The 24,741-nt window shown below is 40.3% G+C and overlaps 1 protein-coding gene across 2 annotated transcripts; it reads right to left on the bottom strand.

Annotated features, from left to right (window-relative positions):
• Positions 1 to 1,848: 1,848 nt before the first annotated feature.
• Positions 1,849 to 24,669, bottom strand: VPS26C (VPS26 endosomal protein sorting factor C). 2 transcript variants are annotated; one of them, XM_063345630.1, is made up of 8 exons: positions 24,493 to 24,669; positions 16,713 to 16,856; positions 15,300 to 15,449; positions 11,095 to 11,175; positions 8,501 to 8,575; positions 4,281 to 4,431; positions 3,782 to 3,934; positions 1,849 to 2,383 (listed from the first exon to the last, which is right to left on the bottom strand). In XM_063345630.1, the coding sequence occupies exons 1-8, from the start codon at positions 24,547 to 24,549 to the stop codon at positions 2,301 to 2,303; spliced, it is 894 nt and encodes a 297-aa protein (XP_063201700.1). In that variant the 5' UTR covers positions 24,550 to 24,669; the 3' UTR covers positions 1,849 to 2,300. The 2 variants fall into 2 exon arrangements, with proteins under 2 accessions (XP_063201700.1, XP_063201708.1); XM_063345638.1 differs by lacking the exon at positions 24,493 to 24,669 and adding an exon at positions 24,083 to 24,103.
• Between the last annotated feature and the right edge of the window lie 72 nt (positions 24,670 to 24,741).

Genomic DNA, 24,741 nt, shown 5'->3' with positions numbered 1-24,741 from the left:
TGTGGTTTTTTGGTGTAATATTTTTGCTAAGTCTGAGTTATTGGTGCGTAATCTGCTGTATGCTAGAAAGCTAAGGCACCTTGTGCCTGAAGAATGAGGTACTGCGCTGCTCAGCAGTACGGCACTTGCATCCCTTTCAGATGCCCTTCTTTTCCTGGGCTGGGGGATACGTATAGATCGTCTTCTCAGCTTTTCTCAAAAGCAGCCTAGCCCCTGTTCCTGAGCAGAGGTATCCTTGACCTGCTAAGTGGTGCCAAAGCCGTCCCACATCTGCCATAGTTGATACTGTTCTCCAAATAGAATGTGATGTGCCTTGGGGTAAGAAGGGCAGCCTGGCTGTGAAAACAGGTAAGGCGGCACTTCCTGGTAGTGCACTGAACTGACACACTTGCTTGCTATCAGCCAGTCTTATTTTTCCTCCAGCCACAGCACGGACAGGACCCTAGGTTCCCAGAAAAGCAGGATGGGTTTTGATCTGTGCAGCTTTTCTCTGCCCTGACTCCCATAAGCTGGAAAAGAACTTCAGTGATTTCCAGAGCCAGGTCATCCCCACCTTTAAAAGGAAGCCTGAGAGCAGACGGCCGCCGGTGCGTTCCGCAGCGGGACGGGGGAGCTGCGCAGGCTGGAGTTCTGCACCAAGGAGCTGATCTACGCCGGCTGCGGGGCCCGGGCAGGACGAACGCCACAGTCCATCTTTCCGGTTAACTTTGAAGGTGGAGGTGACAGCGCTACTTCGAGCAGCAGGTGGCACTCTTGTCACGTCGTGCAGACCAGAAAGAGTGGCTTCTGCTTTCCAAAAATCATCCTGTGTGATTTCTTGATTTTAGAGAAGCGGTAGGTTCTAGTAAAGAGCTTTTTTTTTTCCCCACAAGACATTGAAATAACAATTTCTGATGTTTATTCCTAAAATACAGACGATACAGAACCAGGGCCAAACCTAGAATTACATTTTCCTGCTTGGCAATGCTGTTGGATTAAGCTGAAGGAAATTACTTTTTGGCAGTTTTCTTAATTGTCTTTTCAGGTTGTCATCTTTACACTTATAGTTTATATAATGCCATATACTTAACCTGCCTCCACCCCATGTAATAGTGCATGGAAAATTCACAATTAGAATTAAATTGTGGTGGTTCTGTTTACATAAAACATCATCAAAATCTACAACCTGTTTGTGTTGGGAAGGTTATTTCTTACCAAAGTAGTTTTCCTACGTAGTTCCTTTAAGGTGTATATAGTTACAAACACTTTAATGTATTTACCTTAACTTACTCCTTTCCTGGCATTTACATTTATACTTTTAAGTTGAACAAGGGACGGTATTAACCCACCTAATAAGAGAGTGACTGTCTCCCTTGGAAGGGTTGTTCATGGAATGAAAGTCACGTCCTCCAGGCACAAGGTGCCCCAGCATAGAAGTTTCTTAATGCAGAGCCTGGGCTGCCACAGGGCAGTGGTGCTGCTGGTCATCTCACAGACTTTTTTTTCCACATCAGAACTGAGTTGTACAAGCCTTACAAAAGGGAAAATGGTGTAATGCAAAGTATATTCTCAAGCTAAAAAACTTTTGCCTGGTCTTTTTCAGTGCTGTTTTATATAAATAGCAAAGATGAAGTAAGGGCATTGCTTTTCTAATCCAGGCGAGAGCCCACGGAAAACTTCAGTTCTAAACATTCCTCTAATACAGATTCATATTCCTGACCTGACCAAAACAGGCTTGGTGTTACTTCACATCATTATTTGTTTCACATCACTTAGTTCACGTTCACCTTGAGCCATTCATCCCACACCACCACCTCGGTTGTTGTAGCACCATTTATTACACCTTCAAAAACACTAATTTATTACACCTTCAAAAACACTATTCAGTATTATATTACAAGTCCCATACCCTCCCCCAGCAGTATATATACACCACCTATAACAGGACTTACTAGGTTTAAGAGGTCTTTAAGGGACTTTGGAACAAGTATTACAAAATGAAATAAAGAGAGAAACTTAATACATATTTCTACGACTTGTAGAAAAATACAGAATCATTCCTTCAGGATTTCTCTGAGAAAAAGTGGGGAAAAGATGGTTGTTGAAGTCAGAAAGATACTTGACAAGGCTGCCTGGAGAGATACATCCCCATCAGCTATCGCAAGGCAGGCAAAGTCTTACCAACATTATTACGGAGAACTGAAAGCACAACTACCAGCAGGAGGAGGAAGTGATGTGTTTTCAGTTAAAATAAGACATGGATAAAGTTTTGCTTTGCCTCTGAAGAATTTTGTCCTTTTTCAGTGATTTCTTCTGGCTATTTACATCCTGCAGAGTTTCAGCGGGAAGTTTTCTGTGATGAGATGATCATCGTGCAGGAGGACAACAATGTTAACTTCAAACTCTGGGAGAAGGAAAAAAAAATTAAATAAATAAATGAGGAGTCCATAATGACTCTGAATTGTAGGAGTAGGACGAGAGACAAGCAGTTCCTGCTCTCAGAGGCAGCACTTCACAGGGCTGTTTCACACCGTTTCAATACCCTGGATTTTCCTGTGGCAGGGATGAATGCAGTGCTCCAGGCAGATCCTCACCACCGGCATCCCAAACCTTGGGCCATTCCTAGAGAACCTTGGCTTGTTCTAATCTTTGGGATTCTGATGGATTGATTTCTTTATGACTGAGAAACTATGACACACAGTCTTCTGGACAACAGGCAGAGTTCAGACATCTAAGATTAAAATATTTTGGGAAAGACGCCTCACATTTAGAAGCACGTAAGTGGAAGACTTAGGGAACAGACTCCTCCCCTGCTGTCAGCATGTAACATGGCCTTAGAGTCCTGCGTTATGTGTGGCCTTAGGCAATTAAACACTAAGATACAATATACCTGCAAACTATGAGAAAAATTTTCAAAAGAAAAATCTGCTCTTTAGATATTACGTTGCGTTGTTCAAAATCAGTATCTAATCAAAAATGCTCTTGGGGGAACAGATAAACAGGTAGGCAAGGCTGGAAAACGTTGTGCACATTTGTCCATGACAGACAGCAGAAAAGTAGGAGGGGCTTCAGTTGGGAAGGATCCTAAAAGCAGGGACTTGTAGCTTCAATCTGATACAGTAAAATAAATTAAAAAAAAACCCAAAACCAACAGATTCCAGCAGGACCAAGGGAAGAAAAACAGGCTAGCAAAGAGAATTTTTGCAGTAATTATTTGAAAAAGTGAGGAAAATCCTAAATTTCAGGTGTTTGTTAAGGAAAACGTTCGATTTTGGCAGCAATAAGCAGGAAGAAGCAGCTGGTGTAGATCAAGAAAAGCGAAGTCACACAGCACCTCACCTTACTTTTTCTACTCTGTGAGGCAGGAGAACGGGAAACAAAAAGACAAGGGAATGGAAAGAGGGGTTCTCACTGGTGATGAAAAGAAAGAAGGGATGATCTTGGCGTTTTATTCTTGGGCTACTACTCAAGTGTTAATTCACATGTAATTTTTTGGCAGAAAAAAGTTACCTGCTGTTACACTGCTTCTCCTGTCCTTTTACCATAGAATTCTGTTAGTCAGAAGTAGCTTAATAGTTGCACAACTCTTTTTAGTTAGGAGTATTTGGGCTGTATTTTCTCCGTCTGTATGAAATACAGCAGACTGCAATCCTCTTTAGGAAACCTCTCCAGGGAAACAGACGGATGTCCTTGCTGCTTCTTGTAGTGCTGACAGCGGTTTATCCCGTTACCCACCAGAAGCTGAAGTGAAACTAGAAACTTCTGTCAGATGAAAGACGCCAACACAGCGCAAAGTCCTTACCAACTTTGAAGTTTGTTGTTTCCAGGGTAGGGCAGGTGAACAGCCTGGGAAACACCATGTATATAGGAATGGGCAGGCCCCTGCAGACATCCCCATCAGCAATCTGAATATTCTGTATCTCTGTGGCATCTCGGGCGTAACCTTCCGCACACCCTGGGGAAAGTGAGGAAAGTCAGAGGGAAAGGAGGGAAAGGGAAAGAGAGAAGAGAAGGCAGTGGCCAAAACTGAAAACAAAAATACACCGGGGCTGGGGGGGGGGAGGTGAGTAAGGGCAAAACATTTTGCCCTTTGACCTGCAAGTTTTCACATTAGCGCTCTTGAGTTAAGGATCATAGAGGTTATTTAAATTAATGTTTGGACTGTTCTACCTGAAATGCAAAAGAATTTTTTGCAAGTCTTTTTAATTGTATAGCGTTTGACAAGCTTTCGTATTTAAGCTGAAAGAGCGCAAGTGGCAATTACTGCCGTCTACACACATTCCGTGTACAGAGCAACTTACCACAGGTTTCCACACGCACTAACTGCAGCTCAATACTTTTGACTGCAGCCTCTGCGTTCTCCACCACCAGCTCCCCTGTCAGTGGCTGTGTAATGATGCAGTTTGTAGAACTGAGGTGACCTCTGATGAGAAATTTTGGAAGTGAAGCTCTCTGAAAAGATGGGGGGGACACACAACTGTAAGAGGAGACTAAGAAAAAAAATACCTTCTAGAAAGACAGTTATCAAAATATGCAGGAAAAAGTTGCAAAGTTATGAACTCAAAAGTTTAGAAATGCCTCACGTAACCTAAATAATATAACTCTTTAAATATGCATCCTTATGCAGGTGCATTAAGATATCTCTTACTACCCTCTGCCCTGACACGCCTCCCCCCTACTCATTCCATCCACAGGAGCATTTTTCTTGGGATGAACTGACAAAAACTTGGCTATTGCAATTAATGCAGAAGTTGGGAACAGCATGGTGAAGGAGGCAGGCTGGGAGGAGCTAATAGGACGGTCAAGTTAAGGCAGCTGGCAGCGCTCTGGAGAACAGCGTTCTGGTCCCATTTTGTTACAGGTTACAATATAGTCTATCGTTTCAGTGATTTGCCCCACCTTCTTAAATTTCTTTCTCATGGCCGTTATTGGGAGGGAAGACAGGCATTTAAAAATCTTCCTTTAATGTGAGATGTAGCATACTGCTTATTGTACTAAGACATCAATTAAGGACAATTAATAAAGAGTTTAATTTGAACACAGCATCACACCTAACTTTTCAACTTTTCTTAGCAGCAAGCACGTTTCCTATGTTTTAACGAAGGAGGAGTAAGAATAGCTGATCGAAGATGACAGTCTCTAAATCAGTTTTCCATAAAAGACCAAATGGGGGTTTTTGCTCCCCTTGCCCAGGCCAGCAGGCACCAGATACTCTCTGCCACCAGAGAAACTCATACGCCAGAAGCTCCAGTTACATGTCAAGTTCTGGCAGACTGAAACAGTTGAGTTTTCTACCCACATCTTCAGCTCGCATCTTCCCCATCCAACTTTCTTCAAACTCTTTGAGCATCCTGCTCTAGCCTTCCCCTTCTTTTGCAAGCCTTATTCTCCTCTCCTGCCTTAATTATTTGTTATTGTCATCTTTGACGTTAGCCGCTACCTTCCAACCATCTGCTTGCACTTGCTTGTGGCGCTGGATTTCCTTGCCCATGTAACTTATTCTCCCTTCTTCCAAACCAACTCTCTTGGCACAAACTTTTTTTCTCCCAGTCTGTTTGTTTTGCTTCTCAGTCCTGGCTGCCAGTAGTAATGGCAGTAAAGTTCTCCTCAGCTATTGTTTAGACTGTTTCACTCAGATACCCAACACCTCTGCAGAATTTAGCTGTTCCACTCAAAACAAATCTTTGGGGGAAATAAAGAGAGAGGAATTTCCATGTGTTTAGTAAACGTGACCTCACCTGAGCATTCTCTCCTAATTTAAATAACAGAAGTTATGTGCCTGACAAAACCTCCCTATGAAATATTGACTCCTAATAATGTATTAGTTAATTGCTTTTTTATTGTATGATCCTTAGGAGGTTCGTCTTATATAAGGAGGTTCTTATATAGGAGGTTCTTATATAGAGGAGGCTCTTATATAGGAGGTTCGTCTTATAAGGAGGTTCACTCCTTCCCAGGGACATCGTATAGCTACCCCCCCAAGTATAGTGGTCGGAACCTAAGAGACAGAGATAAAAGGAGCTTGCAGAACAAGAACTCAAGGCCATTTTCCTCAATCCTAGTCTATGAGACTTTTTTTAAAGGTGTATTTCTCCTAGAGCCTTACTACTCTGTCATTACTCGTCATATTTTAATCCTAGGCTAGATCTTCTCTCATAGAACCTATAATTTACACTCTCTCTCATAATCCCCCCAAAATAACAATCGAGAACGTAAGAGCACATCTATCCTGGTTTTTAATCTAACCTCTTTGTGCTTTGCTTGGCTACTGCAAACCTCCTAATCAGTGTTCTCGTAGTCTACCGGAAATTCTAGTTCTGTCACAATCTCCAGACGAGCAGAGAATTAAAATGTTAATATTATAAATATACCAAAACAGTGACTTCTTCTACCTGTCCAGCAGGTAGTCACTTCAGACCCACACATTTTTCTGAGACAGAAGAATAAATAAAAATAATACTAAAAAAAAAGGCCACTGCTTGTGCTAGCATACACATTCTTTAGACAGCTCCACAATTAAATACCAAAGTCTGCTGGATCAGAGATGTCATAAGTTTTAGAACCTACTTTTGTAGTTATGTACTTGAAATAGAGAAAGGCACAGGGTCTGCTATTAAACTTAAGAAAGAGCTTTTAATGGACAGGACTTTCTTAAGATGTGTACCACTGGGTCTTTGCTAAGCCAATGTATCAAGATACAGAAGAGAAAGAACAAACGGAAAATACTTTATATGGAAATACGGTTCATAGGAAGAGCAGACTGCTGAGAGCTTAGTATTTAGCAGTAGTCTCAAAAATACATCTCAAAAGTAATTTTACCACCAAGATTAGTTATTATATCCTTATATTTGGAAAAACACATGCTTTCAGTGTGCATCAGTCTCCGGAGACATGAGAGGCTGCTGGGCATAACCTGTTCATCCTCTGCTGCTGGGCCGTGGATACCGTTTATGTTGGCTTCAGCACTGTTTTTTTTACACTGTTTCTCCTAACAACCTCACAGCCAAACTGATGGGAGTACAGACTGGATGTACAGCTTAAGACACTGAGGTAGACTGGGAACAGCCTGAACTGCTGGACTCAAAGGTTTGTGATTAGTAGCACAAAGTCCAGCTGAAGGCCAGTCACTAGTGGTGTACACCAGTGACTGGGGTCAATATTGGAGTCAATATTACTTTACATCTTCAGTGATGGGTTGGATGATGAGACAGAGTGCTTCCTCAGCAAGTCCACAGATAATACAAAACTGGAAGGAGCAGTTTGTGAACCAGATAGTTCCTCCACAGGGACTTCAACAGGCTGGACAAATGGGCCTACAGCATCCTGAGCTGCATTAGGAAGTGTTGCCAACAGGTTGACAGAGGTGATTCTCCTCATCTCTTCAGCACTGATGAGACAAAACTGGGGATAACGTGTCCAATTCAGGACTTCCTGGTACAAGAAACACAGACTTACTGGAGCAAGTCCAGCCTTTGCTGGATTTGGCCATGAAGATGGTTAAGAGCATGTGACATAAGAGTCTGAGAGCTGGGATTGTTCACCCTGCAGAACAGAAGGCTCAGGGGGACCTTTTGATATGTATAAATACCTGGTGGGAGGGAGTAAAGAAGTTGGAGTCAGACTCCCCAGTGGTAGCTAGTGAAAGGACAAGAAAGAGGCTATGGAAACAAATCGAAATAAAGGAAATTACTTTTCATTTATTTATTTATTTAGTAATCATGTGAGGGTGGTCAAACATTAACATTGCTGAATGGTTGCAAGTATCCATCCTTTGAGGCATTGAAAACTTGACTACACGTGGCCCTGAGTAACCTGCTCTAGATGACTCTGCTCTGAGCGCAGGGGCCAGACTAACCTTAGTCTCCAGAAGTCCCTTCCAACCACAATGATTCTATTGAATACAAGGTGATAAGGTCAACAGTAGCATGAAACAACCAAACAGCTGATTTGAGAAACAAGTGGAAGAGTAGGGGACTAAGAGCAACGGAAGACAAACTGGAGATGCAGAAGGGAGACCTAACGCAGGAAAGTATTCTTGTAACAAAAAGAGCACAACAGGAAAATCTGGAAAAACAGAACACTGGTTTCAGTGGACAAACAGAAACCAATGTTAATAAAGCTAAATGACCAAGACATCAACTACTGTTCATACAGACTTCCCAGAGCCACATGGGGCTGTAAAAAAAGGCATAACAAAGGATCAAAATAGACATTTTTAAAGGATCTTGACTACAAGTGGTATAGATTGTTTTCCCCTGCTTCACTGCCATCTTTCATTCAGAAAAATAGTAAAATATTTAACCATTACTGAACAAAGTTCCACCTTACATTAGTCACCACTATCACAAGAGATTAGGCAGAATCAATTTATTGCTTACAAAAGTAAGAAAGGAGAAAAAGGAGGGGAATAAAAAAAGAAGAGCTGATTATCTGCAGGGCAGCATTTAATCATTCCTCTCTTGTTCTTACTCAGAATCACACAAGCATTACATTTAAAATAAAATAATAAGAAAACCCTTACCTCTTTAACATTTTGCAAAGTTTCAGGAGTAATTGTGAAGTCTACTGGGCTTGGCGTCAGTTTCCCTTTCTGTGACTACAAGTAATGAAAGAGTTAAACTGTAAACTGTGATTTACAAAACACACAGAGAGAATATTAAAAAAAAGACAACAAAGTCAAGCAACTGTTGGATGTGTCAGTTTTCAGAACTGGCTTCATCCGAAAGTATGCATCTATGTCATAAAAAACCCTGAGATTTCCTGCCTTTGTTATTAAATAACATTATGATATTGTCTGAATACAAGTTGCAAATCACCATGAATTTGAACTGTGGAAACAAAACTGTCAGTTTTTGGTTACTTTGTGTTTGCCATTGCAGTAAACCACAACAAACTCTCCATTTCTAAGTTTTTGGCATAACCTCTACCTACATGGAAAAGAAAAAAAAAAACAAAGGAAAAGAAAAAGAGAACATGTGGTTGACTAAACCACCTGGAAAAGAAGAAATACACTATCTATCTGAAGCATATCGTATGCTATAGAAAAAAGTTAATTTCATATTTTTGTATTTACAAATAATTACATTTTATATGTCACTTGCAATGCTTCCTTTCATTATTAATGCTTAGTAAATTTGAGCAGGGGAGAAAGCGGGAGATTATACATGAACTTGCTCCATTGCTTCCAATACGTTTTACAAACTCTTCCTCCCTCTTGTTATCTCTGAGCACTTTGAACTCTTTCTGCTGCCCTTTCTGTAACGGCTCAGGTCTCCTAAGCCATCCTGCTATTACTCGGAGATCCTCAGCTGATGGAATCTAGCATAGCATGGATTTAATGGGCGTCGCGTCCAGCTTCTTTAACTGTAAAAAACCAAAACTTGGTCCAGCTTAGCGTTCCACGCTGGAGAAGCAATTTTGAGGGCACATTATTACAGTTCTTCAGTATCTATTCACACCATTTATCACAAAACCAAGAAGTCTTGATCTTAAGTCTGAATGGGCCCTGAGCTCGGCTGAGATGGCAGCCTGCACTCTGCATCAGGAAGGCAAGCTTTGCTTACCATTCACTGACCTCTCTCTCCATCCTTATCTCAGTGAGATGCACTGTCTTTTCCCTGCATATTTGGAATAAGTGGCCAGCGCAGCATCAATTATGAGGGACTCCATTGTATCTAACCATGAGCTGGCAGAGCACACCACCACCAACGGGCTTCACTTGAACTCTTAGGATCTACCCTCACCACTTAAGAATTCAAAACAGCTTCTGCTGCCCAGCTGCAAGATGGAAGACTGACTGTATTTTCCCATAAAAGACAAATTCTGGCAAAGAATAAGGTTAAGGGAAATGGTACATTGAGCACTGACAGTGAGAATTATATGTTCAGTAAAACCTCATTAATTCACCCTGACTGAGAGATTCATGATTTACTGACTTGTGATCTAAGTGCTGTAGTGGGAACAAGAAATAAAACCAGGAAACTGCATAATATGTAATTTGTTCACTATTTTGACAAGTGTGGCTTACTTATAATGTAATAATGGACCAATAAAATGTAGCATAATATATTTTAGAAAATAATGAAGTCTTACCAACAGGAAACTTCTTTATAGCACCTAGCTAAATCTTTAAAAAAGGTACTAAATCTTTAAAAAAAAGGTACTATAGAACTAAAATAACATATTTCCACCATTATTCATAGGTAAGACAAGAGTCTAATACTTTACTGTCCTGTTAAGAGTTCAAAGGAATGATAGAAACAGTATGTTCTAGCAAGTTGTGGGTGGAAAAAAAAAGAGATACTTAATTAGGCCGGCACAGTCTGTACTGACATCGGATGTTCTGGACATGCGTACAAGTCAACATCAACTAAAAACCAGACTGATATAGGAACTTCAAATAACAAGCAGCAAAGCATTTCTTGTGAGACGGTCTCATCCCACAATTCTGCCTCCACAGGAGGAAGGCTCTCTCCATGTTGCTAACCGCAGGACGTGGATATTTTTTAACCTAGTTATCTCAGCATATTGCCAACCACGGGCTTACTTAATAGCAAAGGGGATTAAGCTGACAAGCTTCTTTTCTAACTTGATGCAGTCCCAGCTTTGATACTTTGAGTCAGGGCTCTAAGTCATAATTAGTCATCTGAAGAGCAGAAATCAGGTATTTTCTCTTCACCAACAAACTCCCATTTCTAGGACAGGCATTGCGGGCACCTGGAACCTTTGGCTAAGAAATGCTCAGATAGCCTGAAATACTGTTTAGAACACCGCTGTAATATTTATCTAACCACACCATTGTTTCAGAACTGAAAGGATGAAAAGGAGAATAAACTCAGTGCAGTATGAAAACATCTCATAATCCAAATCTTCTTTGTACTATTTTCTTTAAATGAAAAGAGAGATGAGTTACTCTAATAAGAAGCAACTGATACCCTAGCTCTTCTGGACAGAGGTTTTTTTGAGGCTAGCTTCCTTTACTCATACATATCCCATGTGTTGCTATGATAAATTACATCGTTTTAGCTGATCTTCTAACCTTACTGCCAAGCTTCACTTAAAGTGGGAAAAAACAAATAAATCTCACTTTGTATAGTTAATAGAAACCACACTTACCAGTGAGTGGACAATGAATTCACAAGTCTTAGTTAGGTCTTTTGCCAGCAGAGAACGTCGCATATCACACCGTAGGGTATACTGGGAAGAATAAGATGGCAGAGAAAAAGAAGAGAGCCTTAGTTAAGATCTCCTCTATCTCTCTTAACTTTTCATCTTTTTATTGCATATGTGCAGAATGTTAGTGTTATTCATATTTAAGGCATTATTTAAAACAGGTTAGTAGGCAACATACATACCAGTGATGGGGAGAGGGGAAGGAGATAAGAGGTATACAATGATTTTAGATGCTCCCAAATGAGAGATGGTTTTTCTTTGTGTTTACAGTCCCATAGTCATTTGCAAATGCTTTGCATATCTTCTGTGATATGTAACAAACTATGAGACTGAGGGACTAACTCACTGACAGAGAGCAGTACTCCTGTACGGCTTCAGAACGCAAATTACATTCAGTTAAGGGTCATTACAGTATTGCTTTTCACCATACTTTGGATAAGCCATTATCAATAAGACAACCCCTCTAATTTTAAATTTTTTGTAGGATCAAATTTAACAGTGGTAACTGTTATAGGCATATTTAATGGGGAACCATCTTTAACCATATAGCCAAACTTAAAAGCAGCAGCATGCAGTAAAGTCAGGCAACAAGGTTCATTTTTCTGTTTGCTGTTCAAAAACTTGCTGCCCATTTCCTCCCCTTTCTCTCCTAAAAAGGGAGCCATAAACCAGTGACTGAAAAATAATATGACCTTGGTTATCACAGTAATCATGCACTTCAGCACTGGGGTTTTTTTGTTGTTGTTGTTTCATTTTTAATTCCTTCTTTACAGATAAGCAATTGGCAAAACCAAGTGTGCTCAGATTAGGGACTCAGCTTCATGATTTCCAGTTCATGGTGTCTCTCTACACATAACCTGAATATGTGTGCAAGAACGAGACCAGAGAGCATATCTCTTTCCCCATCAGACCGTGGTTTCCACTGAAGTTGAACACTGTTGAGCAAACCTTCTGTTACTGCACTACACTCAGACCAGGGAACACAGTGCAGTGAGGCAGCAGGACCACACATGCCCTGCAATTTGGCCCTCAGTGTCCAATTAAAAGTTCTCTGCATGAGAACAGAGACTTTAGTCTTGATACTGAACCCCCAGCTAATATACTGAGATCAAGACATCTTTTGTGATTCTGCCCCTCTACTCCATTCTGGTGAGACCCCACCTGGGGCACTGCGTCCAGCTCTGGAGACACCAACATAAGGAGGACATGGACCTGTTGGAGCGGCTCTAGAAGAGGGCCACAAAAATGATCAGAGGGCTGGAGCCCTCTCCTATGAAGACAGGCCGAGAGAGATGCGGTGTGTGTAGATACATATGTGTATAGATAGATAGATATACATATATATATATTGTAGGGGCCTTCTAGTACCTAAAGGGTGTCTACAGGAAAGACGGGGAGGGACTGGTTATCAGGGAGTGGAGCAATAGAATGAGGGGAAACAGTTTTAAACTGAAAGAAGGTAGATTTAGATGAGATATCAGGAAGAAAGTCTTTATTCTGAGGGTGGCGGGACACTGGAACAGGTCTCCCAGAGAAGTTGTGGATGCCCCATCCCTGGAGGTGTTCAAGGCCAGGCTGGATGGGGCTTTGAGAAGCCTGGTCTAGTGGGAGGTGTCCCTGCCCATGGCAGGGGGGTTGGAACTAGGTGGTCTTTAAGGTCCCTTCCAATCTGAACCATTCTGTGATTCTAAATAGAGGCTTGCTTTTAAACTGCACGGGACTTGGACAGAGGTCTTGGGAAGTGTTTCTTAAACAGCACCTTTAGTTACTCTGGTGAAAAAATAAAAAGGTGGCATACTGTATGTAGTCTATTTTTCCATTTCTTGATTTGGACAAAGAACAAATATAAACAGGTTAGAAGCAAATGAATGCTTTCCTTTGGTTTACTTAATACTAGGAAATTATTTTTAAGCAATTCAAGCCTGATTTTCTGGAAAACAGACTTAACGTTCCCCATTTTATACCTGTGTATCTGTTTTATCAGGTACCAGTGCACATTAAATAGCCTCGGGACAGACTATGTTTTCCTCTTCAGGAGAGCAGGACTCTCAAAGGTTGGCTGGAATCTAATGATTAACCTTTTAATTACATTTTATCCCCAGCTTGTAAAGAAAAGCTAGGTAGATGAGAGAGGGAATGACAAAACAAAACAAATATTCACCATTAAAGTATATCTTAAAACAACTGTTATCAATCATAGGCAAGTTATCTGGATTATGGAAAGCAACTCAACCAGTTTTACACCATTTTTGACATACCTACCACAAATGATACATTAGGAAGAAAGCCAAGACCGAAAAAAGATATGGGAAGTACTTAAAAAACCCCATCTGAATGTAGAAAAAAAACACGAGAATTTTTGTTTAAGTTATTTCTGATAGGCTAGTAGGTGAGGTTTTTTCTTTTGTGGGTTTTTGGCTTGTTTGTTAGGGTTTTTTTAAATCCAAGTCTGTAATATAAGACTTCCAGTTCAGCTAAATAGCTAACAGTTTTATACTTTGTCATCAAATCCAATACTCTCATAAGTGAGCAAAAGTGGGGAAAGGAGGGGAAAGTTTTACAACCCAGTGATTCTTCATCAGCACTGGTCTGAAAATTTTTGCATTTAGTGGCTCCTTCAACTTTTTCCTTGGAAGAAAAAAACCAAAAAACCCACCAAACAAAAAAACACTCCTCAGGAAGAAAAAGCATTGTCTAATACAGTATTTGCATTCAAGAGATAGCTGAAGAAGACTTTCCTTCAAAAAAACCAACCAAACCCAAAACAGACCAAGTGAACAAATCCCTCTCTTGTAAGACAATTTTTAACCAAAAAAGGTCAAATTTCAAAATTGTATTTCCACAGGATTCTGTTACAAGCATGTAGTACATACAGATTTGGGCAGTAAATGCTACTACTCATCTCCACAGGAATGCAAAAAGTTCATGTTTTTGAAGATGCTACAAGCTCTCAACACTTTGGTTTGAGCCTTCATTACAAAATTACACAGTCACGTTTGTTTTGAACAAAAGGACACCGTAGTGCAGTCTTTTTTTCATTAAGGGAATGGATGTAGTTGTTTAGAACATAAGTAGGGATCAGATATATGTTACAGTAGTTCTGACAAGGTATTTCAAGTGAGACATCTTGCTACTGTTCTGTTTATCTCATCATTCTTTAAAGATTTACTCCATACGGAAGGGCTGAAACAACAAGTGATGGAGAGATTTCCTCAAGCTATTCCTTCTCACAAATGAATGCAGGAAAACAGATTCTGAACACTAAGTAGCTTTGTTCCTGTAGGATTTATCCCTGTGTCTTAAAATCGATCTGGTAAGTCAGTACACTTCACTTTTCATATTTAAATATTATTAGCATTAATTCGTTGTCTACTATGCTAATGAAGTCTCACTGGTACTTAGTTAACAGTACACACACTTGTATCTGGGTATGTACTACTATATAGATTATCTACAAAATGGTAAATGCAACTTCTTTCACAATAAAATCTTAACTAGATGAAAATATCACCCTGTAAAAGAACTGTACAAGATTTAACAAGCGTGGCAAATACATTTTACCCTTTCTCAACCCAAAGCCCCTCTTTCCAGTATGCTTTTAATTCTCTCTTGTACATCCCATGTTACATCTGATCTGTTTCATTACAATCAACTATTTCCAATTAAAAGCTTAAACTAGCTGGAAAAGAAAAGGGAATAGACATCACAACAATTTTTTAAAAGCAACATTATATTGATGGGATTCTGCAATCCCAGGATGGTTCCTTTGCCACATTTAAGAAGTGTTACCATCTGTGGAAAGTGTTGACTCCTAGAAACTAGAACTGCAAAAGTCAGATAGAAACCACCTACAAATTAGTACTTAAAAGGTTAACGTGTATCATCATTTTTAATCTTTAATTACACCTAGGAAATACAGTACACACCAGAAGAATGCTATATTAACAGAGGGAAGCTTAAAAGCTACTTACTTCAAAGGATCTCTAAACTTTCTGCTCATTCTTCAAATTGAGAAAACATATTGCACTATGAAAAGACGACTTTATCACAAGAAAACATTATCTGCTTCCATGGATTAAGAGATACTTTAGAATACATTCCGTAGACAACAAAAGTTCAGATTTTCTTTACAGATATGACTGCCTTACCTGAATATTAACAAAGACACCATGATATGTCTCATACAGAACTTTGTTCCCCTTCATATGCAACGGAAATTCAAATGGAATTTCTGTCTTGCCACTGGGAAGTTTCCCTGGTTTTACCATTTCAATAGTGCTGTTAATAATTTGAATAGGCTGCAAAGATAAATATTAAGAGGTTTAGGTTGAAGCAGAGCGACGGCCCCATCATTTCAAGAACCAACAACCATCCACCAAACTCTAATAAGACTTCCTGAATTTCCAGACACTCAGGCATTTCCTCATCACACACAGCTCTCCAGTCTCACAATGAAAAGAAACATTAAGAATGCTTTCCTCAAAAAACCAATTTGTGATCTATGGTCATATCATACTAATGACCAAATATTTAGAGAGCTGAACAGCAGAGTCTCAGCTTTGCAAAGTGGAGTTCCCTTTTCTAAATTATAACCCTTAATAGTAGCAGCAGGAATCAACAAGTACGTGTGACAGTTGAGCAGTTAGCCATTCCCTCCTGCCTTCTCCCATCCTAAAGATCTATGTTTAGGGCTAGTTAACCATTGTTCCAGTGGGAGACTAGGATTCAACTGGGGAAGCCTGCTTGAAGATTACACTTCTTTTCTCTCTGGAGTTTTACTATTACTTTCCCTCTAACAGGGAGGGAAAAAAAAATAATCTATTGCTTCTACTGTTTTTTAGTTTTGGTTTTTTTCCTGTTTTTCAATCATTCATGGGCAGATTATTCATACTGTAAACAAATTAACTACAAATGAAGACCTTAAAAGGCCCTGCACCAAGGCTATCCTAATTTCAGCAAACCGTTCTGCACATGTAGCTATACTGACGCTCTAGACAGAGCCAGCCTTGCTTCAATCAGTACAGCCATGTTCATATAGAGCCAGAGATAACTTGCCCTGCTAGATTCCAAACCCCATGCTCCCAAACCTGGGGAGCAGCACAGAGGCCTTCCAGGAGCTCCACAGTCTGTGCACAGCCTCATACTCCACAGAAGAATCTGTGAAGGTCCTGTATCATGCCTAGTAACACACAACCTCAATGGCCTCTGCAGAAACTATTGTGATAGTGACTCACGTAGCACAAAGTCCAATTAAAATGAGTCACTTTAAAAAAAAAAACACCACACGATTTATTATTTTTCTTTAAATCATGATTCTTCAATGCATCATCTAGTAACCACAGTATTTATATTACTGTATTTCAGCCCTAAAGAAAACTCTCCAATCAGTGCAAGTTCTTCCCTCAATGTCATCACATATCACTAGGTAATGCGGAGCATTTCTCTGCTTTCTATCATTTACATACCATGAAGTGCTATAACTACCTGAGAGCCATTAAAGAAGGATTTGGGAAAAGAGACAAAGGTTTTGTGCTAAAAATATTAACCTGCACAGTTCTTACCTTGACAGAGTTATAGAAAGCTTCGAACACACCCACACTTTTGGCACTAAGCTGCAGATTTACTGATCCTTCCATTGTTAACGAGATACCTTGGTGCTGGACTGTGTCCTTACTTGTTATGACCACGACTCCAGAAAGAACTTCCTGAAAGGAGAAAAGACAAGATGAAAACATTTAAATAAATGTCATCTATAGCTGTTTCTCAGACAGCATGCTAACTGATTTTCATACTCAAGAAAACTGTTCCCAGAGAACAGTCTAACCTTCTCAGAAAAGACAAATACTGATAATGAAAGCAATGAAAGGAAGAGACGTCCTTACTTCTAGTTTGTTTTCCTTAAAAATATTCTCCTCCTCCTTGCAGAAGGAGTTTCTATTTCTTTCTAAAGTTTCAAGATCTTCCTCTCCAGGAAGACGAAAAACATCCTCATAAACAACTATCGAGTCAGTTAGCAGTAGACAAGTTCCATTTGACATGTCAGAATGAAAGCCCAAGAGAAATTTTTATATGAAGAGTGGGACGGTCATGGGAGATGGAAGAGAAGGTATAACTGTAAAAGTGATGGCCAAGCTGAGGATAAGACTCACCTCAAGAGTGGAGCTGAACAGATTTAAAATAAATAAATAAATAGTTGTTCTGCTACACAAGGAAATTCCATGCTACATGGGAAATAGTTTAAAAGCATAAGTGAATCAAAAGAACAAGTTGTATGACTCAAGAGATGCGTCACTTATCCCATTAAGAATGTTTTGTCTAGAAAACTGTATTTGCACAAGAACACTGCATCTTGGAAGTATCAACTGAGAATTTCTAACACTGAAAAAAAATATAAATTAACTGCAGGAGAGCAACACACAGTTTATTTTACATACCCCATAGTTTAACCTTCCCCTCTCCAACAACAGAGAATCCACTCCAATCCAGAGTTCCACATCAAATGCAATACGCATCTGGAAACAGCAGCAAGTGATTTGAGAATCTGAAGAAAGTTTCTTGGGGCTAACCTTGTCTTCTGCTCCATGGTAATGCTCTCTGCACCTTCACCAGGCTTGCAAACTAGACACCAAACTACAGATCACTCCAACCAAAGGATAATTGAGACTGCCCACTCTACACTCGACCAGTTAAAACCAGTCCAGTTAAGTACATCTCCGACAGACACTATTTGAATTTTGCCAGCCTTTTGTCTTTAGTAGTGGTACAGGATGACAATACAGAAAATGGGTCAGTTAGTTTAAAGCCGAACAGGACAGCAGTAGAACATCAAGCATCACCAGGAAGGCTGACATGCTGAAAGTCTGAAAAGAGGACCTGCAGCAACTGGGAAATGCCAGGAACAGGAGACACAAGCACAAAAGGACAGTGAAGAAAAGATGACCTAAATACTGTACTGCTTTGCTAACGGGCTTTAATTAGTACAAGCAATTAGGTTATTGCTTTGAAAAATTAGTACAGCTGAACTATAAGAAGCAAGGACAATCCTGAACATATGAACTGCTTTAATAAATGAGAACAGTCTCCCACCACACAGCAACAACCTGTTCTGGAGCTATTGCCTACATACTTTCACACAATAAGGGGCAGAAAGGAAAAGAATGACTTGAAGTTAAATATGAATTTTTATTATAACATTCAATGTCTCTTAAAAAAAAAAAAAATCAAAACCACCTCAAAATGACTTTTAAAAAAAAAACCAAAAACAACTTTTAAAAGTCACTAGTGTGGGGGAGAGGGAGGTATCATGAAAAAGATGCTGTAATATTTATTTAAACTGTTTATATGAAATCAGATTATATTTCTGTTTGATAGAGAGGGGGAGAAGTTGGCTCTGTCTTTTCTGAAGAAGAGCTACTTTGTCCTTTTTTGTGCAAAACCAGAGCCCCTCTAAATACAAAGCTGTCAGTATTCTTGTCCTTCTAAAAAGTACAAATCAATGAACATGAGCTTACCAAGATGTTCAAATACTTATAGTTAGCACACAATTTATGAGAAAACTTTACTCTTGCAAAAGATTTGCAAACATGTACCATCTGTAATAGTTATGTGGCATCACTTAATACTAAACTAGTACTGTTTTCAGTTCATATCAAAAGGGTTTCATTTACCTTTAACACCACAAAACTAAAGGTGTAGAGAAAGTCAGCACTTGAATGACTTTCACATACTACAGTGTAGTAACTTACGATCAGTTGCTCTTACTCACTTTTTACCTTCTCCCTTACTAGGAACTCCTCATGGCTTCACCACGTGATGACAAAACTTTGCAAGATGGAGCTAAGCTAATACAATTCTACACAGAATTATCCGGCTAAACACAGTATCCATCCACAGGAAGGCCAGCGTATCACGTGAAGCAAAGAAGTGAGGTACATATGCTAAACTGCGAACAAAACGTTCTTGTGAGAAGACTGTCCCAGGTTAATGATCCCAAATAAGCTTTTCAGCTTTCTGTTGACAGTTCCTAAACATTCAGATATGCACATGAAATTGCCTGGAAGACTGACACTTTCAAAGTTTCAATCCCTTCTAAGGTCACAATTGAGATGAACACCTGCTTCATCTGATCCAGCAGCACAATCCCCTGTTTCTCTAGTAGCAGTTACCCAAGTCCGGCTGAGGACAATTTGGAACGATCTTCATTCAATAACATGAAATGGTGCATAACACGGATCACAGAATCTCATCTTGAGAGTCCTACATCACATCTGGACTTCTGACTAAACTAGACAGTTATTCAGTATCTACAAACTTTATGTAAAGACTGGAAGGATCAAAGTGCACACCATACTGTCCCATAAATTGTTGGAAAAATTACTTTTAGTGTTAAAATATATAGCAATTCCAACCTGACTGTTTACACTGTTAGGTCTGTTTGCTACATTAAGGAGCTAGAAAAACTACCAACAGAACACCTTAGGTTCCTTTTAGATTCCACTTTCCACATCACAGGCATTCACTTTTAGGACAAAGGGAAAACATCTAGCAATTAAAAAATTAAAAATAAGTTCACTTAAGTCACATTTACTAAATATGCCTGATCATCATCTTCCACATCTATTCCTCTATGCAAGCCACCTGCAAATCTTAACTACATATTCTTCTGATTATTTAGAAAGAAACTGACCACATTCAATAGGAAAAGTCTGCTAGATCCAACTAACTAATCATTAGATGCTTTAAAACCTCAATGCTCAGATTTTCTAAAAAACCAAACTAATTAGTAAAAGGCCTCCTTATGGGCAAATTCTAACTTAAGTATATTTTGGACTCGTCATTAAAAGTCTTGGCTGATGTTAACTACAGCACCTTTCTTTGTGCAATGCATTTTTCAGGCTTTTCAGCCTAGAATTCTTTTAATTATCAATCTCAGACTAACTGCCACAGTTACTGCAGTCATCCTGTTTAGGTTTTCTAAATGAAACGCATCATTAGTTATGCCTGTCTCCTCATTCTTCAAGCATTCCGGAGTTTATTAAATCAGCCTTAATGGCTCAAGAATTCTCCATCCAATTAAAAAAAAAAAAAAAAGTCTCCTGAACGCAGATCTTCTGTTTCTAGGAATTTAAACATAGTTTTGATGCAATAAGCCTTACTTTGCTATTATAGGACATGCTATTAGGATCCATTTTATTGTCTTTTTGTTCTTAAATCCCCTAACACTTTTTTTTTAAAACAATGCGACTACTCTTTTGTCCCAAGAAGTGGCAAACTTGTTTTTTCACTCACAATTTAGAGTAGTCCATTTAAGATAGCTTTTCTCAAATTGAAGTCTGGACAAAATAAAGGTCTTTGGTTGCTTAGTTCCTCTAGTTTCTGATTATTATAACTAACAAATATAGACATTGCTTGCTGTTTACCACAGCATGTTACTTTAACCAACTTACTTTTTAAAAGCAGGAACACAAACTCAGGCTTGCATGATGCATGACTATTTTACAAATTTTGTGTCTAATTTCTCCCAATTGAAAGAGAACAGTCAATGCAGAAGCAAAGAACAACTAAAAAGAACAAAATAGTTGCCTACTCAACTACCTAGAACTAAGGAAAGTTTCAGGAAGTGAAGTGACTTCCACTTGGCATAGGAGATTGCTTTGCAACAATGAAAAATGGCTGAATTCATCTGGATTTAGTATAACCAAGGTCACCGTACCAGGATAAGTAGTCTGACGCAATCCAAGACAGCAGGGAACACTACGTGAAGGTTCTGTTACATGATACTTCATCCCCAAAGACAAATTTGAAAGATCTTGGCCTGATGGGGAAAGCCCATAATGAAACATATGCATCACACTGACCTTACAAAAAGCAAAAATGAAGTTATTCAGCCTTAATTTTCCTTATCAGCTATTTGCCTTAGACTCGTCCTTATCTTCTCTGTCCACCAGCCTTCTCATATATATTTTCAACAATATTTTCCCCTGACAAGACTCAAATTCAGTTCTGCAATTAAATTAAAGGTAAGTTTGTTAACTTTCAGAGTTCTTCCCTAGAAGTTTATATTACAAACTCACGCACCTTCAAGACCTTATTCCGTATGGAATTTACCATTAAGAGATCCTCAGAACAGTTACTTGTTAAATATGGGTGTCTCCTGTATCTGTTTACCCTCACCCCCTCTCTCTTGGCGGGAATAAAGATGTATACCAAATACACTCAGCAGTTGTAAAGATGCTGGCTGACATATACACAACAGATTGAGGATGCTGATTGATAAAAACTCCTGAACATTTCACCTGGACTATGCACTCTCAAGAGGTACAAAACCAGCACTTGAATGGAACAATCAGGAGCCATTGCCACTACCAGGTCTTTGGTCTATTATCACCTAAAAATCACTGCTGAGATCCTTCAGAACGTTCTTCACCCACCCCACTTTATTTTGTTCATCCAATTTCCTGCTCTGTTGGAGCTGCTCCACTATGTCTAATCTATCTTCTGTAGGCCACCCAGCACAGGACCATTCTGATACCGATTGTTGAATATTCTCCGTTCAACTCTACTTGAGAAGGCATTCATAAGAAAAACAAAAAGGATGTCATGTCCATGGTTCAACAGATTGATTTTTTAATTATTATTATTTACTTTTTTTGAGTGTCAGGTCTACCAAGTACCATCCGTTTCTCTCACCTGGCTTACTGCACAGCCAACACTGTCAGCACAAGAAAGGCAGCAGAAATTAAATGGCTAGGGAGGTGAGTAGCATTGTGGAGTTATGCTGGATTAATCATGGTCTCAGGCAAATTATGAATTAGAAAGTTCAATAATGTTTTAGCAATTTTTTGCATTATTATAATGTAATAAGCATAACAAAACCACTATTACACCAGTGCATACTTTAGACATCACCTTCTTCCATATCCAACGCAGCTTTAAATAAATTCAGAAAACAAAAGATCCAAGTCTAGATAGCTAGACACATACATTGGGGTGAGCTATTGTCTTCACTAAAGGAATCCCTTCATTTTCAAGTAGCATTGATGCAAGTGTATTTTCAGATGAAAGTTGCCATGCACTGAAGGTATTACTAGCATAGCTACTGTCACCGAAGTATACAACAATCAGTACATTTCTAAGAAAAAAAGAAACAAACACCAAAAAGTCAAAACCAAACCTGTATATATTCCATGCCTAACTAAAGAGAGACTTGTAATTATTTTCTGTCCCTAGGAAATTTATATTAAAAATCTCATGTTGTATTTATAGCATACAGCCCTACAGCTCTTTCATCACTGTGTTTTCATACCACTTAGACCTCCAAATTTCAGGCCTGGTTAACAAGCTAAAATTACAAACTTTTTCACATTGAGTTAAAGTGGAAGCAAACAAACAATACTGACAGGTTTACTAACCATAAATAACTTATTTAATTTCAGCTTAAAGACAGAAGAAATATCCCTTTGCTGTATTAAAAAAAAAAAATCCAGTTTGAAGAAACTGAAAATGGGCACAGCATTATGACACTGGAATAAGTAAGATCCCTCCAATAACGTGCATTAGGAAAACAATGTGAAAGTGAGACACAGAAGTAGTCTTTACCACTATGACACCATACTTAAAGAGATGTGTTGTTCATAAACTGAAAATTCAACTTTATGAAAGCCATTCTCTAGATGATTTGACAACTGTAGAACAGATGTTGCATACCTTTTCATTCAAATCTGTTTAAATCAGTTTTCCCACATTAAAAACATCCAATAAGTTGAAACATGCTTTATACACTCTAACAGCCAAACTACTAACGTATGGGAAAAGTGTGTGAAAAGGATGTCTACAATACAAGTGTGTGGCGAGATAGCAATAAAGAAAAAAAAAAGACAAAAAAAAAAAGACCTGAAAACTTCTGCTTAAACAAGATTTCTAGAAAAACAGTGATAAAAATAAATCTCAGGTGATTTTTATTTTTTTTCTAAATGCACTTGAAGTCTTCAACAACGGAAAAGAGCACAGCATTTTTTCAAGTAGCTGCAAAAGCTGAAGTATGCACAATCCCTTTATCACTATCACCAATTACATCAGTGAAAAAAGTTAAGAAATCAGACTCCTGCCCACTAAAAAAAAAAAATAAAAATTGAGACCTGCTCTTGCCTAAGTACTTTATCATAAATTATGGAATGGTTCGGGTTGGAAGGGACCTTTACAAGTCATCTAGTCCAACCCCTCTGCAATGAGCAGGGACATCATCAAATAGACCAGGCTGCACAGACCCCTGTCCAACCTGACTTTGAATGTTTACAGGGATGGGGCATCTATCACCTCTCTGGGCAACCTGTGACAGTGTTTTTGTAAAAAGTGTCTTCCTCATATCTAGCCTAAATCTACCCTCTTTTGGTTTAAAGCCATTACTCCTTGTCCTATCGCAACAGGCCCCACTAAAAAGTTTGTCACCATCTTTCTTATAAGCCCCCTTTGGGTACTGTAAAGCTGCTATAAGGCCTCCCTAGAGCTTTCTCTTCTCCAGGCTGTGCAACCCCAACTCTCTCAGCCTGTCTTCAGAGGAGAGGTGCTGGACCCACTCCAACAGGTCCATATCTTTCCTGTGCTGAGGGCTCCAGAGCTGGATGCAGCACTCCAGGTTGGGTCTCACCAGAGCGGAGTGGAGGGGCAGCATCACCTGCCTCAACCTGCTGGCCACGCTGCTTTTGATGCAGCCCAGGATGCAGTTGGCTTTCTGGGCTGCAATCACACTTCGCCAGTTCATGTCCAGCTTTTCATCCACCGGTGCACCCAAGTCCTTTGCGGCAGGGAAGAAGAATCTCCTCTTATCCAAGAGGAGATTTCCTATCAGGTACAAACCACATCTTAAGACATTTGCATGTTTCTTGCAGAGCACAGAAACGGAATGAGACTCCGTAACAGCAACTGGCCGCACCTGCATACTGTACCACAGCATCAGTCCCGCTGTAATACACAAGTACAAACAACTGAAGCGACACTGTCCTCTACGTGAAGTCCAAACTGCCGCGTCTGTGGGAGCCACGCTCCCTCCTTTCCTCCTGAAGCCCCGCCGCCCTCCCCGCAGACGGCGCAGCGGCACTCCCGCGCTCCCGCCCCGCTCGCCAGGAGAAGAAGGACAACAAGAAGCCGGCCTTCATCCCAAAGACCTGCCTCAAGCCCAGCCGGCGACCCGCAGCAACGGCGGAGCAGCCGCGACGACCCGCAGACGCGGAGCGACGGGCACGGGCGCCGGTTGGAGCCGTTGGGGCGGGACGGCGTGGCGTGGCGTCCCGCCCCAACGGCCCCAACCGTCGCCCGCGCGCGCGCCCGCCCGCCCGCACTCACCCCGCAGCGGTAGACCTTGTTGGCCCGCTTGATCTTGATGTCCAGCGCCGTCCCCATGGCGGCTGCCGCGCGCCGTCACGTGGCGGCGGCACCCCCCCCCAACACACTTCCCCCCCCCCCCCCCTCACGTGACCCGGCCGGCAGGGAGCAGGAGCCCTTCCCCCAGCCAGCCGCTTCCGCCGGGAGGGGGGCGGGGGGCAAGGGGTGTGGTGTCTCGTCCCATGAACATCCGGGTCACCCCCTGGCGTC

Source organism: Chroicocephalus ridibundus, chromosome 1, assembly GCF_963924245.1.
Source record: "Chroicocephalus ridibundus chromosome 1, bChrRid1.1, whole genome shotgun sequence".
In the NCBI taxonomy this organism is placed as follows: domain Eukaryota; kingdom Metazoa; phylum Chordata; class Aves; order Charadriiformes; family Laridae; genus Chroicocephalus; species Chroicocephalus ridibundus.
Note: the sequence above shows the minus strand (reverse complement) of the source record. Positions and strands in the feature narration are given on the sequence as shown.